Consider the following 17,359-nt stretch of genomic DNA (forward strand, 5'->3'; position numbering starts at 1 on the left):
TTTTCTTTCCCTTGAACATGAAGAGGAAAAGGATGAGGAGGAGAATGTTGAAAAGCATGCAACCATTTCTCAACTTAATAAGCAAAAGAAAAAGGGAAAGGAAAGTAAGAACCAAGAAATGCACGTAGGTTCTAAAGTTATTATGACGATGTCAAATATTTGCAATGCACGTTAACATTCACAATTTCAAGTAAGTATTCGGGTAGTGGAGCTTAACAAAGTATGTTTGGATAAGAGATTATTTGAAAGATATTTTTAGCCTAACATTTTTTGTGATGTGATGTATGTGAAATAAAAAAATAATTATATGAAATATGTTAAATAAAAATAAGGTAATTGAAAAATATATTTATAATGTAATAAAAGACTTTCTTTTTTTTGGGCAAATGTCTGGAATTTTGCAGCCAATGACTCGGGAATCCAGTTTAGTCAGATTTATGACCCAGTTTTGCAAAGGGGTTTAGAAGTTGGGAACCTTTTTTTTTTTTTCACTTTCGGAAGGTTGGGTGATGTCAGAGTCAGAGTCAGATTAAGACACAATTCACTACTAAACTAATCCGGTGGAGTGGAATTCTAACCTCGTAACGCAACTCCGACCATGATATATACATGCGGGAAAAAACAGAAAAGAAGAGGAGTTTTTAACCGATGGAAGAAAACGAGTTAACAAATCATTTTAAATGTGGTCGGCAGGCAAAAATGACTGCAAGTAAAGACTAAAGAGAGCGCGTTGGAACACGGTCTGGATTAGACCCAAGTACGAGAAAATTTTGACACCGACCGAATCTTCAACGGAGGACTCTCGACTTTTTTGTTTGGTGGTTCGTTTTCAAAGTTTGATTGAGAATGTGAAAGCAGATAGATAGAGAGAGAGAGAGACAGAGTGGGGGAGGAGAAGGACAATGACCAATACTGCTACTACAAGTCTAATGGCGGTTTAGTGCTCCCTCCTAGTGCCCTTCTTTCTTTCTTCTTTCTTTCTTTCTTTCTGGGAAGGCCTGTTGTTAATAGTTAGTACTGTACTGGTATGGAATATGGGAATATGGGGTGCGAGCCAAGTCTGACCACGTAGTCTTGTCTTCCCACTTCCACACGTTTTTTCGGCAACTCTCTCTCAATCCATGAGATGAATTGTTTCAAATTGGTAATAATCCTAACACAGAGAAAGTTAGGCGCACCCCAGCCCCATTTTACCAATCCAATTTGAAGGGCATGCTTTTTTTTTTGACAGTTTTTAATTTTTTTTAAAGTTAAAATCAAGAAACCAAGGAAAAAAAAAAGTGTATTTGGCAACTTTTATCGTTTTCATTTAATAGCTTTTGGGCAAGTCAACGTCCAATAAAGAAAAGCAATTAAGAACATTAAATTAAATAAAATTTAGAATCAAAAGCTAAAAGCATGCTCACAAAATAAGCTAAGCATAATAAGACTCGAGAGTTGAAATTTTTTGTCCGATTTGGAGGTTAAAGTCATGCCCTCCCCTAAGTGTGAGTTCAACTGCAAGCTAGAGCAAGGGCATTTTTTCGAAGGATTTTGTACTCCCTCTGTTTCAATCACTTAGTCATGTTTGGGGAATCTAACTTTTTAAAAATAGTTATTTGATTGTTATGTTTGTATTTTTCTTTTTTTAAAATTTTATCTTCACAAATTTAAAATTTAAATTTGAATGATAACATGCATATGATTAGAAATAAAAAGTTATATTAAAAAGAAAGATTAAAAGATGTTTTGACTTTTTCAATATGACAAATGTTTTGGGACATATTAAACTAAAAAGTATGACGCTTTCAATGGCACAGAGTGAGTAATTTTTATTTTTATTTTTTAGCTTCAGACAGAGAACATTTTGGTGTAGTGACTATGATTAAAATTCTAAAAGTTATCTATAAGTTCTAAATTCAAATCCTTCTTCTTTCTTTTCACTTCTTCAATCCCACTTATTCTTTGCTAAAAAAGATTAATGATTTTTTAGAATCAAGAGTTTAAAATAAAAAGTTCAAAATATCAGTTAAGCATACGACAACTCCTGGCTTTCAACAATCAAGCTTCAAAGTGTGCATTAACTAACATGACCAACTAGAGAAAATATTATACTAATACAAGTAGAAACTCTTTTCAAAAAAAAAAAAAATACAAGTAGCAGCTAAACAATATAGCAAGTGGTGATGATAAGCAAAGGTTCGCAGAGTTTTTTGCCAAAATAAGACATTTTTAAAAAAATATTCCCAATTTGATTCACTTTCAAATTTTATTCCAATAATGATGTTATTGTTGCCACCTAATTATCCTGATTGCCATGTAGGATAACAAGAAAAGAAAGTTTTAATCTACTCTATAGTTTCTAACATGAACTAAAAATTAAAATTTTTTTTATTATAGAAGCACTAGAAGATAGCATAATTTTGATAATTTTCTTATAATTATTTAAAATAAATTCTACCATTATTGACCTTGCAATTATTGGTCTCTACATTTTTTTTTTGAAATGAATCAAACCTATTGCATATAATTTTTTAATAATAATTTTTAAAAAATATGAAAGTTTCAACGAAAATTGTAAGCAATAACAAGAAAAAGTCACAAAAACTTCAAGGCTATGATATTTGGTTATATTATCCTTCCTACTCCTTGAAAAGAACTTTTACAGAAAGTAAACAAGCTGAAATTTTCTTCTCTAGTTCCAATTGAATATTTTCCAGCATTGTTCATGATGTTTTACCTTTATATTTTTTTCCCTGCTACTCTTACTTAATGATTTGCACAATTTCCTAGCTAGTCAGGAACCATAATTTCAGAATATGAAAGAAAATCAAGATGGAATTCGTTAATGAGGTTCTAAAAACAAGTTTCAAATAAGTTGGCAATCATTCAAATAGGTGACAAACCAAAAAAAATAACAAAAAGTTATACTTTATGAGAACTAAGAAGACAAATAAGTATACATCTCTTCTTTATCTCTAAGTAGAGTACGATGACTTGAAAAAACACTCAATCATAGTATAACTATAAAAAATTTTCAAGGAAAAAAAATTTCCAAGACGGATAGGTGACCCAATTGCAAGTAGAATTGAAATATTTGTACCAATACTCTGCACTTCAAGTTTCACCAATCAAAAGTAACCACTTTCTCGTCATTTTTCTTTTCCATTCATGGCCATTTTTTGGAGGCCATAGGAATGTTTCATAAGCTTTACAATAGAAAAGACGAGAATAATCTTTGTTTATCTTGAGATTATTGATTTTAGAAGAATATTTTCATCTACCGAAACAATATTAAATATGATACTGAAGTTTTAGACATTGTTAATATAAATATTGGCTTCTCAGAATTACATTTGATAAGAGAAAGATAACGAAAGGAAAAGAAGTGTGGGTAGGTTCAAAGTGAGAGAGAATCATGGAAGATATTAGATGAAAAAAAGAAATGGAGTGTGTCTCTATTTCTATCCTTGCACATATGCAGCCTATATGGTAAAAAAAGAATCATAATAGTAATAAATTTTAAAATTAAATTACTTTGAGTATATGTTTTTGAAGGGCAATTATTTTGGCAATAAACTCAAGGTTCGCACCTCACATCAGCTCTCAAGAATAAACAAAAGAGAAACAAAGCCCATAAAATAAGCAAGGGACCAGTACAACTATTGCATGATGACTTGATGAGGAGCCGATGAAAGAGGACTCCAATGTCGCTGTGCAGCATAAATATCACGTTTTATTGGATTGATTATTTATCTCGCGTGAAAACTGAAGGGAACTGGCGAAGGAAAGAGAGAAGAAATTGGGGGATTTTGCGTATCCCATTTAGATGTTGAGAGCTTTTGACCAAAACAAAAAAAAAACATTTAGATGTTGAGAGCTCCATAAATGGGAAGGGAATGAGAGGTTGGAGTGAGAGCATTTAACCCTAATAGAGCTAGCAAGAAGACAAGCAACAAGAAACGCTAGTTGAGGGTTCTGTCTTTGCAGCCTGATATTGGAGGAGAAGATCTCTTTTGTTATCTACTCATCCGCCCAATCTAACCGTAACTTCCAATTTTCAGCTACATAAAATTTCTTTTTTCCGGTTGTCAGAAGTATATAAAAATTCTTTGCATCTACTACTTTTTTATATCTCTCCCTGGAGGACTATCAGAATCTAGGGAGACCTCTAAAGAAGGACCAAGCACCTGACTTTCTCCTTAGTCTTCCCCAATGGCCAGTTGGGTATTATCAGAATGTGGTATAAGACCACTCCCCAGAATCTACCCAAAACCACGAACTGGCCTGAATAATTTCAATGCCAAACTGAGACTACCAAAACTAGATCTGGGTAGTTCTTCTTTTTCTTTTTCAAGTGGGGTAAAGGACAGGAATTGGGCATTGAATGTTAGTGCCCCAGTTAGAGTACAAGGAATTGGAGAAGAAGAATACAAGGCAAGGGGGAGGATTAATGGAGTAATTGGGGATGATGAAGGTGAATTTGACCCAGGTGCGCCGCCACCATTCAAATTGGCCGATATTAGAGCAGCTATTCCTAAGCATTGCTGGGTCAAGGATCCATGGAGGTCCATGAGCTATGTGGTGAGGGATGTTGTTGCGGTTTTCGGATTGGCAGCTGTTGCAGCTTATTTCAATAATTGGCTCGTTTGGCCTCTCTACTGGTTTGCCCAAGGGACTATGTTCTGGGCCCTGTTTGTTCTTGGCCATGATTGGTAATCTCGCGTTTCCACCTCTTTGGATAAAGATTGCATTTTTCCTACTTCTTCTAATCTCCTCGTCTGAAAATATTAGTGCTTTATTTCCACTTTGGTATCTGGGACTGGGAGATGATATACTGGTGGTAATAACTATTTATTTCGTGGAATAATTTCTGCAGTGGGCATGGAAGCTTTTAATCCAGGCTGAATGTGTGTTGTATCTTCATATTCTTCATTCTTCAATTCTCGTCCCTTATCATGGATGGTTTGTTCACAACATTCCTTCATCTTTAGTGCCCATTTTATTGCTTGTTTATCAAAAATCTTGAATTGGATATGGATTATCTTTAACTTCTAAAATCTTGAATTTTGCAGGAGAATTAGCCATCGGACTCACCATCAGAACCATGGTCATGTTGAAAACGATGAATCCTGGCACCCTGTAAGTCATTGTTGTCGATTTGGTGGTACGCTCTGATACATAAAATCCTTCTCAATTAACACCCAAGGTTGAATTTTTTTTTTTTTTTTCCAGTTATCTGAAAAAACTTTTAAGAGTTTGGATAGTGCCACCAAAAAATTAAGGTTCACTTTGCCATTCCCCTTGCTAGCGTACCCAGTATATCTGGTAAGTAAAAGATTGGTTCTCCTCTGATTTGAATAACGTGACCAATTGTCACAACCAGATTTGGATTTTCAAAGTGGTTGAATATGTTTCTTCTGGATTTCATCACAGTGGGGTCGGAGCCCTGGGAAGACTGGCTCTCATTTTGATCCAAGTAGTGATTTGTTTGTCCCTAGTGAGAGAAATGATGTGATTACTTCAACAGTTTGTTGGGCGGCTATGGCTGCATTGCTTGTGGGTTTATCCTTTGTTGTGGGTCCTGTTCAATTGCTCAAACTCTATGGCGTTCCCTATTGGGTTAGTCAAGGCCCCTTTACAAATTTCTTGCCTTTGCATTTTTATTGTAAGGTTACATTTCTTGAGTTTATGTGTTTGAAGATTCTACGTGGAATTTGCAGATTTTTGTCATGTGGCTAGACTTGGTTACCTACTTGCATCACCACGGTCATGACGAGAAGCTGCCTTGGTTTCGGGGAAAGGTATGCAAACTGGAGGCCTTTTTCATTCTTAGACCTTATAGTCAAAGCTGATGTTCTTAGAAAAATTCCAACTGCAGTGTATCTTTACATTTGTTAACTAAATAAGAGGGGAATATAAAAAAATTGTCAACTAAATATGGATTTGTTACCAAGTTATTCTTGTTTTAGTACTTAAAATTATTCGGGGTTCCTTTTAAACTCGAACAGGAGTGGAATTATATGAGAGGAGGTCTTACGACGATTGATCGTGATTATGGATGGATTAATAACATCCACCATGACATTGGGACCCATGTGATTCATCATCTCTTCCCACAAATGCCTCACTATCATCTAATTGAAGCAGTAAGTTGGCGTCAAATTTGATGCAAAATTTGATGAAAAAATTAAGCGTGTTCTTTTTGTGTCCGAACCTTGATGGCTTTGGGTGATTGCAGACAGAAGCTGCTAGGCCAGTGCTAGGGAAGTATTACAGGGAACCAAAGAAATCAAGGCCTCTTCCATTTCATTTACTGGGAGTCCTGGTGAGAAGCATGAGGAAGGATCACTATGTGAGTGATACTGGGGAGGTTGTCTATTATCAGAGTGACCCTCAGCTTTCTGGTTCTCGAAAGTTGAACTGAGGCACTGAAGAAGATATATATATATATATATACCTAGTCTGTTGTATCAAGCCGGCCTGCTAAAAGACTCAGTTCTTTTCGACCGACTTGTATCTCGAAGCTGTTAAAGATTCTGGAGCTTGCAAAGACCAGAATCAAGGCAACCACTCTTGCCTTATAAACTCATTCTTTCCATCCAGTAATTAGGGATGGCATATAGGCTTTGAGAGGGCATTGCAATTTTTTGTCTAGCATAAAGTATATCATGATGTAACCATAGCAGAGTGGTCAGTGTTAAAAAGGATGATATTTTGATGCCGTAAAATGTACTACTACTATCAATCTATTCGTAGCACAGAGTGGTTTGAGGGTTTCGTCCCGTTCTTGGTATCTGATTCTGAAGTAGTAAAAGGGAAATGCTGGAGGTGCCCCCCTATCAAATCCAAGTCCGAACACCACAAAAGATCCAAGTCCAAACACCACAAATGATGTGTCCATTAATGTTTTTTTTTTCTTTTAAAAAAAAAGAGAGAAAATATTAAAAAGTGGTAACCACTATCAGACATGATGAAAACATATGGACGTCGGTTCACTAACTTTTGTTAAATAGTGTCCAAACTGCACATTGTTTTCATGGATGGCGCAAAAGGTCGCGTCATTTTCAACACTGGACCGGTCATTCACGTTATGTGCGAAAACAGGCTATTTGGAGAGGGACAAAGGCATCTTTGGCAGGAGGCTAAAACTTTTGAGTGGGTAGTGCACAAGCTGCCACATCGCCATGTTGAATTCTTGTACTCCCAAATGCTCGCACAGCCTCAGCTTCCTAATCGCAAAGCCCTCAAAATCTGACGTACCTTTTCACTTCTCTTCTCCGTCAACACTGATTCCATCAAAATCCTCCAAGAAGAAATCGGATGAAAGATTGAAATGATTGAGTGTGTTTGGATTGTTGAATTATTTTACATAATATTTTACTTGTCTCATAAACACATTCCCCAATTCATCTTTTTATATTTCTAATTATCTTTTTATCTTATATATATATCACATTACAAAAAATACCACAATAATTTGTCTTCGTTCCCTCTTCCTGCTCCCACAATATCCTGTCCAAGTTTTTTTTCCCTTCTTTAATTCCAATCTCTTAAAAAAACTAATCGGCGAAAACAAGAGGGTTTGCTCCGCATATTCAGGATAGAAATATTCTGTAAAGGTTAAATTGGTTATGGACCTGGCATACTTAAAAATAAGCAAAAATAAGGCCTTGCTTGAATTGCTTGTTTCCGTCGGAAAATATTGTCGTTTTCCGTGATCACATTTCCCTATTACCTTTTTTCCTCACATATATCAAATCGCTACAATAATTTTTTCATGAAAAATGATGGAAAATGCAATCCAAACACAACCTAAGATTTCCCAATCTTGATGCTGCACCACTCCCTACAAATGGCCCGATAAACCAGGTCCACACAAGTTTTTGCCCGCATCATTAACATTTAAGCACATATGGCCCATTCCCGTTGTTCACTAGTCGTTTTACAGAAGCCTGAACGAAAATGTCCTGGAGGAAAATGTCGTAAAAGGTTGAATGCCGTGTCCCACTCGATCACAGCCCTAGGAAATTCATAACAGAGACAGAGTATTTCGATCTTTGTACAACGGGCAATATGTACACCAAGCTTGTGATGAATATCTCATCAAAATGATTGGACTTGAAAGCGATGGTTTAATTACACAAGAAAATTCAACAAACTCGAAATTAAGACAGTTTACTCCTCCATTAAAACATTTGCAGAACGGACTGCATTCATAAAGGACAATATCAGTGACTCGTCCTTCTGAATACCATCAGGACCACAAATACCACTACTAACATCAACTCCATGAGGTCTTAGAGCAGAAAGAGCCTCAGACACGTTCTCGGGATTAATTCCCCCAGCTAGGAGCCACCCATATTTGCTTCTAATCGGTGGCAGTTCAAACTTGGACCAATCAAATCCCTTGCCGCTGCAAAAGAATATCAGGTGGTGTTGGAACAACTGCACAAGGAATGCTTGTCCAGAAGAAAGCAAATACTCAGATGCAGAAGATAGCATTTTCAGAGGAGTTCCAAGACAAGTCAAGACCAGGCTTACACAGGCTATGAAGACTGTGAAGCATATGCACAAGCTTTTAAACGATTGCTTTAAAAGATTGGATTCAGGAATCATTTAATGGACCAAGCAAATAGTGTGCAACCATTTTCCAGAATTTATGCAATAAACAAACATTAAGATGATATTCCTATTTTTAGATTCAAACCTACAATACTGGTGGAACTTAGAGCATCCACAGCAATGTATAATGGGGGATATAATGCCCCCCATTAGACCGTGTCATGGAGATTACACGCACAGTACTGATGATGCGCGTCATGGAAGATGCTGTAGGATCCAAACGGCATGACAACACTAGCAAACGTCCAAATAGCCAAAATGAGACAGCATTTTACTTGGTCATTTTTTGAAACATTTTACAACGGTCATTTTTGGAGCCAGCCATTTTACAACAGCTATATTTTAGCAATGGATAATTTATTTTACTTCCTATAAATACACAAGGTAATTTTTTTATTTCACCTCACAATCTTCTACTCCATTATCTCTCCTACTCCCTTATTCATTATTTTCAATCTCTTTACATAATTTTATAAATTTCAGTATTTTATCATTATGGATGAGAATCTTAGTAGTTTTAGAAATATGTTAAATAGTCCAAATATAGAAATTTATTTATAAAAATAACCGTAACATAAATAATAAATTTATTTATTTATGGGTTATGAGTTGTGCATTATTAAAATAAAAGAGGGGAGAGAGTATAATAAAAGAGGAGATAGTGAAATGCTGATGTGGGATAGTGGAATGTTGATGTGGCATAATGTGGGATAGTGCATTACACCCTGAATGGTGCAAATCATTGTGGATGCTCTTATGCACAGTCGTTTAAAGTTAAAAATACCACAATCAAGATCCTGTTGATTAAATATCAGATCCAGAAAGGACATTAGTTGTAGCACACAGATGAGCGCATATTCAGATATTTTATGAAACAAGAAGTTAACATAGCATCTGACCTTCTTCTTTGGTAGTTTGACTGTCTAGACTTTTCCTTCCTTTACACTGTAGCAGTACTGAAGTGTTGGTTTTTTAACTTAATTGGTTTATTGAAAGTATCAAAGCTGAATAAATTCTATTTAGATGATTCCACATGCTTGAGCCTTTAAGATTTCAGAATATAAATAATTTAAGGTTGTCTTCACTGAAACTTTTGTTTCTGAAGAGGAGGCTGCATTTATAAGTACAATGGTATGAAAGGGAGGTGCTTTCAGGAAGGTCATAAGTCTGACAGAAGGAAACGGATTCACCTGCTTTTATGAATCAGATGTGCTTCGAACCATTGTTAAACTGAAAAGCAAATAGCGGGCAAATAGTTACGAGTTAGTATATGACAATTTGTAGTTGGAAACATCTACCTTCCTCCTTTAGCACTATCAACAAGAATCAAGTCAACTAGAGAACATTCTTCATCAGAAATGGAGTTCAATAGGCTTCCATCTTCATTAGCATGAAGGACAAAAATCACCCGGTTCTCTCTCACGACAACTGGAAAAGCAGCACGGGAACCATTTCCATGCAGCTGCATTACTTTTAAAAAATTACAAGCTAAAGAAGAGGGTTAGAAACTTCCAGATTTAACAAATACTAGGCAGTGAGATACCTGCACAAATTCAAGGTCTGTGGCTTCAGAAACTCTTAATATAGTGTCCGCATTATCATCTACAAATACTCCAACAGGCTCTGCTCCATTCTCCCGTGCAACTTTTGATATTTCCTTGGCAACAGGAAGTGAAATAGAACGTTTTGAGTTAGGCCAGAGAATCATTCCAACAAAATCAGCACCAGCTTCTGATGCCAGAGCAGCATCTCTAGGTGATGTAACTCCACACATTTTAACCAAAGGCCTACTTTCTTTTCGGTCAATGTCGGGAGTCAGAATGGATGGCTGATTAAGTAGGCATGTTATCCTATTACTCAGACAACTTGTGATGTCTGACGAATGCATTCGTCTCCCTTGTAGACCTGAAAACAAGATGTACAGTTGCAGACCAATTGGCTTGATAGAATTACGACAAACTCAATTCATGCAACACTCCCTCCAGGATTAAGGAACAGCTAGGTGTAAAATGAAAAAAAGGAAAACGATGATACCCTCACCGCCCCAAAAAAAGATTACTGTCATGATGATTGAAATTGTTCCCTTTGCCTGTCCATCCCGACCCAAGAAGAATACAATGCACCATGATTCAAGTTGTTCAACAGCCCTACATTGTCTTTAGGTCCAACACTACACCGCCCTCCAGAAGTAAAATACGAGAGTCATATACTTTAATTGAGCATTGAATCAAACAGGTGGTGCGTGGACATTAAAGTGGTTTATAACTAGACGTGAACAACCTTTAGGCCTTGGTACTGATCTTTCACTTTAACAATCGAAACAATCCTTGAAGCCAAAGATCATATATGCCACCAACATTCCTTCTTATCGCAATTATGCTTCTCTTTTCCACTTCTTTTTTTCTCATAATTTCAAATATAAGCACAACCATCTTACAAAATTCAAGTCGCAAGGAAATTGAAAGTAATTCTGGGAAAAGCAGACTGTTTTGCCCAATTGGTTCCAACTCAAATTCGAAGAAGCTCGATGATTTTATTTTTTTTTTGAAAAAAAAAGGAGGGGGTGGGGTGGAAGGAGAATGATGTCATAGAAGAATACTACTGTCACTCAATTACCTCCCCATTTGTGCATGCTCAGGACTATGGGATGCAGCTGCGCCCCCACATTTAACCCTGAAACAAAACAAAAAGAAATGAGTGATCATCCAGATTTCCCGTACTGCAATATCTCCAATTTGATGACGATGATGATGATGATGATAATGCAAAAAAAAAAAAAAAATGTCTGCAAGTGCTATTGAGAAACCTGACGCCATCATTTTCGGACTCCGCTTAGAGTCGGGGATGGAGCAAGCTGGGTTCTTTGTTTGCGAAAAAAGCCTGGTTCTGTTAGGGAACGCAGTGCAGTTCGGGCCCCTTGAGCCTTTTGACTAGTTATACTAGCGGCCCCAAGAGGCACATACTTAATCGGCCCATAATTATATTGGGTCTTTGGGACGATTGAAAAGGACTTTCATGAAGGGTCTGTTTGGTTGGAAGTAAAATGTTTTCCTTGGGAAAATATTTTCCGTGGAAGTAATTTTCCATGAAAATCATTTCCCTTTCATCATTTTCAGGTGTTTGGTTAGTTTATTGAAAATATTTTCTTACTTCATTTTTCTGGTGTTTGTTTAACTTTTGAAATATTTTCACTTTTATCTCTATCTTTACTTTCTACACATTATAACTACATACTTCTTCCCATGCAAAATAAGAAAATTTATCTCATTGTTTAACTTTAAAAAATCTTGGAGAAAGGTATATATGAATAAAAAATATCTCCTTAAGCAAATAAATAAATTGCTGGCCATTTAGTGTCAAATATCAATCACATGCAATGCTTATTGTGACATATATCTTGCACTCTCACTGCTGAAAGTTTCTCTAGAAAAGAATGTCCCTATTATACATAATTAATTACTAGCATAGGATGAACAGGATGAGGTTTTTTTTTATTTTGAATATACTAGGGGGAGGGTTGGGTGGTACGGGGAGGGAGTGTAAGGAAGAGGTTTTGGGTTCGAATCTTCCTGTTTACACTAAAAAAAAAAAGAACATACTGTAAGATGATTTCAGTAAGTTTGGAACATACTACAGGTAAGATGCATGCATTTCGGAAAACAACTTCAGGAAGTTGGGAAGGGAAGTTGTTTTCCATAAGATGAGTGAAAATATTTTACATAGGAAAATGTTTTCAGTAACTTTTGTGCAACCAAACACGGGAAATTAGGAAAATATTTTCACTCGAAACAAACGGACCGAAATGGACGGTGGAAGAATTGGAAATTGAGAACATTTATTTAAGGTGGAGCCGGCGTGGGCGGCTGGGGGAACCAACTCATTGCTTTCTCCACCCTATCTATATAATGATTTTAAAAAGATAGGGACCCACGCGTTTAAGGTCACATCGGACCGAAGCGGACGCCCGCCACCAGTTACCGACTCATACGTCCCTCATATTATCATCTTTTATTCATCTTCTTTTTCCTTTTTTTTTTCTGCCCTTTCCCCGTACGTCACAGCTTCAGCCTAGCATCAGGTCCTAAATGTCCAGCCATCTTCGGTCTGGCGATCGGATCAAAGTTGTTGTGCCGTCTTTATTTTATGAATTTTATCCAATCCAAGTCTCTCACCCTGCACCAGCACAAAGCAAAATTTGATGGGTTTGATCTCGTGCAAAGCTTTAATGATCAACTTTGATTTTTCTTCTTTCGGCTAATTTATCCGCATCATCGAAGCAGGGGATTTTTATCAACGCTACCAAGTTGGCACCACACTCTTGACCTAATAAGTTCAGAAGCAAGCCGAATCTGGTAGATAAATACTGCTTTGGGAGAATTACAATTTTAGCTCCAAATATATATATTTGGAACGTGAAAGCTTTTAGTTATAAATTTTGAATGAAAATAAATATAGTTCCAAATATTTTAGTTTCATGCATATTTAGTTCTGATAACTGATTTTTATCAAATACTGCTATCAAAATCGAGTCATGTGCCAGCAACTTGTTATTTTTAAAAATTAATAAAAATACTGCTAGCCAATAACTATAATAAATTATGACTAATTACTCATATGATGGTTATGTGAATAATTAGCTTTTAATCAAAAAAAATTTTGTTAACCGAATTTTTGTATTTCTTAACTAAATACTAATTACTCACGAGTCACTAATCCTTTTTTTACTACAAATTTTGGCCAACAATTTTTTTTCAAGTTTTTTTAAATTCCTTTTAAAAAATTATTTGTCATACTTAATAGCACGTCATCGAATCCTTGTAGCAATTCGTAAAAGCCATTCAATAGGATTACACGTGTTTAGAGTTTGAGAAACATTTGGGACTACATTTGATTTCTTTCAAACTTTAGGGACTAAGAAGCGAACATTTGGATCCACATCTCCAAGTTTTTAAGTGTACAAAACACTTGGAATCAAAACTGCACTTTCCTTTTTTCAGAAACAAGCAATAAACCGTCAAAGCCCCTTTTGATTGAACGAACCATCAAAGCTTAACTGGTTTTGTTGATGATGACTGTTACGCAGATCTTCCTTTGGAATATTTATTTTGTACATTTAGGGATCCAATACAAACTCCAGAGAAAGTACCATTGAAAGGCTCGACGCTCGATCCTTCCAAATACTTGGAAGTTGCTGCCAAGATGAACATATAAACCGAAGCATTCCCAAGACATTGGAGGCTGGACGAGAAGGTTGATCAGGAAAATTATTGCATTTTGTATCGAGGAATACATAGTACAGTACACAATACACCCCCAAAGTTAGAGGGAATGGAAAGAACTGAAAACTATTAAACTTCCTTCTAATCCTTGCCGTCTAAATAATCGATTAGTCTTCCTGCCTTACCCAAATCTTCCAACGACAGAATGTTTCACCATATACTAGTACTATATATCTTTGAGACGCCTAACTACACATATGAAATATCAAAAGAATATAAAGAATATGAATCAAGTTAAAAGCGACCATAAAGCATATGGATAGCAGTAAATTTGTCAGGCCACCATCTGCTCTTGCTCTATGTACAATTGATCGATCCAGGATGGCAAAATGTCATTAAACCCTCCATGCTTCTGCTCCGAACTGTAGAGCCCAGCATTCGTAGAGGGAACATCTTTCACCAAGGAATTAACCCAAGAAACGTCCGGTTCATCTACACTTGGACTCATCCCCTTTGTTGCTGCTGCTGCTGCTGCAGCATTACCATTGCGAAAACCAAAAGATGCAGACTTTCTTAGCTTGTTGATATCATCACCATTGAATCCCCAGTCCAACTTTCCATCAGGAGAGCCCCAATCTGATACCTTTGAGGCCATCATGTTCTGGGAATTAGAAAAAGAAGACAGACCAGCTCGTTGGCTTCCTGCACCACGGTCAATAAAGCTCTGGCTACGCTTTGCAAAAGCAGCTGACCTTGAGTTCATGACTGCTGCAGCCACTGCTGCAGAAGAGTCAAAGCCCAACGTTGATGACTTCCTCGCTGGCGACGAGGAAACGTTTGCAGGATAGCTCGCTCGGAGCTGGTTCATATTTTGGCGCATCTGAATCCCAGATGGAGATTGTAACTGGGAGCTCGAAGATGCAGGAACTTTAGGTGAGAGACACTGCAAATGAGACAACAAGGATGGATCGAGAGATCCAAAAACATCGTCAAGATTAGTTGGCTTTAAGTCCCCAATCCTATTGTTATTCCAATGGGATGGTGAAGCGAGACCAGCCATCTCGTCTATCAGTTGCTGCCTCTGCTGCTGTTGCGTGCGGATACTTTCCAACCCAAGCAATTCCAGTTCCAAATCCAGATCCCTTGCATTCAAAGCTGTCTTTAGACGGCTGCCTGGGAGTTGCAGTGTAGGCGGTGTGAGGTTCATCTTGTTCTGCCACATGCTTGTTCCCAAGGGAGACGAACATGCTGTGGAAGGTGACATGGGCGGTGTCGAAGTAGTTGGCATCAGCATCGAGGATGAACCTAGAGTCAGCGGGCTCAAAGTGGCCATGTCCATTGAAGTAACTGCAACAGATTTAGGTGAAGGCATAGCTGAACCAGTGGAAGCATACAAGGGTCGCAATTCTTCAGGCTTGTGAGCAAAGAAGCAAACTTTTCTGGAGCAACCAGTCTCATCCTTGCAAAGCCTGGTTCTGTATTGGGCAGGGTGAAGCCAGGATTCAAAAACCCCATGAGCATATTCACAGGCATCACCCTTTGCGCATGTTCCCTTCTTGAAGTCGGGGCAAGGGACACAGCTATAGTGGTACTTCCTGGGATCCCGCCTCCTAGCATTCTCACCAGGATGGACAAAAGGGCACTCAGTCCAGTCATGAGAATAAGCCCTCGAGCAAGGCTTCACCTTGAAACTGTACATTCTGAACTCATCAGACCCATATATACCGATGTTTATATCTGGCAGGGATACATCAATTGGATACTCTTTCTTTTCAACCCCTTCTTTTGATTGAGCTCTTGCGTTTCCTTGCTCTTCCCCTACATCAACAGCCTCAGAAGCAATGCCTTTCAGCAGCATCTCCATGGCTTTCCTCTTTGAATTGCTCAAGGACTTGACGCAAGAAACAATCAGATCACCAGACCTATTTCCATTGGCATCAAGAGAATTAACGTCGGCCGAAGTATCAAGCAGCAGCTTGACAGACTCAACTGATGAGTCTGAGCCTCCAGCTGCTGCACAGTGAAGGGCAGTCACCCCATCCGAGCCATATGCTCTGTTGACATCAACCTTGCCGCTTTGAACAATATACTTCAAAACTTTGGTGCTCCCATACATCGAAGCAATCAAGATAGGGGTTCTCTCCTCGAAACCCATCTTCTTTGTACCAATTGTTCTACCATACCAAAAGCTCAACTCATTTACATCACAGCCCTTTTCTTCTACTTCAGATATGAAGCCAGCAAGATCGTCTGTGGCAGACAATTCAAGCAACTTTGAGCAATTTTGACCCACAACTCCTCCTCTCTTTGCTTGAAATTTACCATCCATATCGATATCCGAGGGGCAAGGCTTACTCTTTGAACCAAAGCACATCAAACCCTGAAATGAAACAAGGGACGAGAAAAAATAATTTAGACAAGATACAAATTAAACTCCAAAGCAAACATATATAGAATGGCAAACTGAAACTTGTGAATGAGGTGGGCTAATTATTATACTAGAATCATTCTTCAACCAATTGAGAATTTTGGTTTAACAAGTCTTGGCTAGAAAGCTAAACTTTTCAGATATAGGCGACTCGAGCACATATTTCTTTCATCCAATCCACAACCCCTATTGGCCAAGCAAAGATTGTTGTGAACTCATGGCGTCATCATGAGTACCACTATTCAGCCAGTCTACAAAAATAGGAATCAACAAAAAATCTCCTACAAGACTCAGTCCATGGTAACAAAGCCCATAAAAATTGGAACCCATCTCGCTAAAATTGAACCTTTCCCACAAAACAACAAACACTACCATATGAAAACATTAACCATAGAAGTTTGGGTCTTTGGAAATGGAAAACCTTACCTTGTTAACTAACAAAGAAAGTCGAGGTTTTTGAGACGGAATGGACTATGTTCGTAGTATGAAAGTGAATGAAATAAGGGAAGGAATTAGCTGTCTGGGATCAGCTACTTGGGAAATAATATGACTCTGGAGTTGGTCTTGGCTGGCGTTTTTATATTAGTTGCCCGGAAAGGAGGAGGGGGTGAGGAAAGAGGGCAAGGGAGGAAGGGGGAAGGAAAGTGTGACTTTTCTTCTGGTTTCTTTCTTTCTTTCTTTCTTTCTTTCTTTCTTTCTTTTTCTGCGTTCGTTTGCTTTCTTGGCTCCTCCAACTGCGTGTCCTCTGGTCAAAGTCAAATCCTTTAAAACATGGTCCACCTCACACACCACTTCTGTGTCTTACTTAATGGAGTACTGGTTTGCAAATACCAAATGCAAATGCAAATGACGATGAAATGTGAAATTAAATGCAGATGCAAATTCAGATTGCAGATGCTGTGGTTTCTACATTCTAGAGTGGGGGACTGGGGTCCACTCCAGCCCTCCAGTATCTGAACCGCCTCAACGGGTTTATCTTTCCGCTTCACGTGTGAGGTTTGCTTTGCTATTTGCGCGGAATCTGATGAGTTTGTTACCCTGGGACGCACTTAGGTCTTGAGGAGCGTTTCCATTCCCTCTTTTTGTATGCTACCATTCGTGAGTGAAA

General features: G+C 37.7%; 3 protein-coding genes across 3 annotated transcripts; 1 reads left to right on the forward strand and 2 right to left on the reverse strand.

Moving 5' to 3' along the window:
- Positions 1 to 3,809: 3,809 nt before the first annotated feature.
- Positions 3,810 to 6,765, forward strand: LOC113761812 (omega-3 fatty acid desaturase, chloroplastic-like). Its single transcript, XM_027304951.1, is given in 9 exon segments — positions 3,810 to 4,694; positions 4,859 to 4,872; positions 4,875 to 4,944; positions 5,055 to 5,121; positions 5,215 to 5,307; positions 5,416 to 5,601; positions 5,703 to 5,783; positions 5,991 to 6,128; positions 6,221 to 6,765. Coding segments are annotated over 9 exon segments (1,335 nt in total). The 5' UTR covers positions 3,810 to 4,194; the 3' UTR covers positions 6,407 to 6,765.
- Positions 6,766 to 7,965: 1,200 nt separating this feature from the next.
- On the reverse strand, positions 7,966 to 11,520 carry LOC113762550 (N-(5'-phosphoribosyl)anthranilate isomerase 1, chloroplastic-like). Its single transcript, XM_027306045.1, has 5 exons — positions 11,411 to 11,520; positions 11,221 to 11,277; positions 10,148 to 10,509; positions 9,903 to 10,066; positions 7,966 to 8,395 (listed from the first exon to the last, which is right to left on the reverse strand). The coding sequence occupies exons 1-5, from the start codon at positions 11,421 to 11,423 to the stop codon at positions 8,158 to 8,160; spliced, it is 834 nt and encodes a 277-aa protein (XP_027161846.1). The 5' UTR covers positions 11,424 to 11,520; the 3' UTR covers positions 7,966 to 8,157.
- Positions 11,521 to 13,855: 2,335 nt separating this feature from the next.
- On the reverse strand, positions 13,856 to 16,867 carry LOC113759685 (zinc finger CCCH domain-containing protein 29-like). Its single transcript, XM_027302259.1, has 2 exons — positions 16,678 to 16,867; positions 13,856 to 16,203 (listed from the first exon to the last, which is right to left on the reverse strand). The coding sequence occupies exon 2, from the start codon at positions 16,195 to 16,197 to the stop codon at positions 14,158 to 14,160; it is 2,040 nt and encodes a 679-aa protein (XP_027158060.1). The 5' UTR covers positions 16,198 to 16,203; positions 16,678 to 16,867; the 3' UTR covers positions 13,856 to 14,157.
- Positions 16,868 to 17,359: the final 492 nt, after the last annotated feature.

The sequence above is a fragment of the Coffea eugenioides genome, chromosome 2 (genome assembly GCF_003713205.1).
Source record: "Coffea eugenioides isolate CCC68of chromosome 2, Ceug_1.0, whole genome shotgun sequence".
NCBI lineage: Eukaryota > Viridiplantae > Streptophyta > Magnoliopsida > Gentianales > Rubiaceae > Coffea > Coffea eugenioides.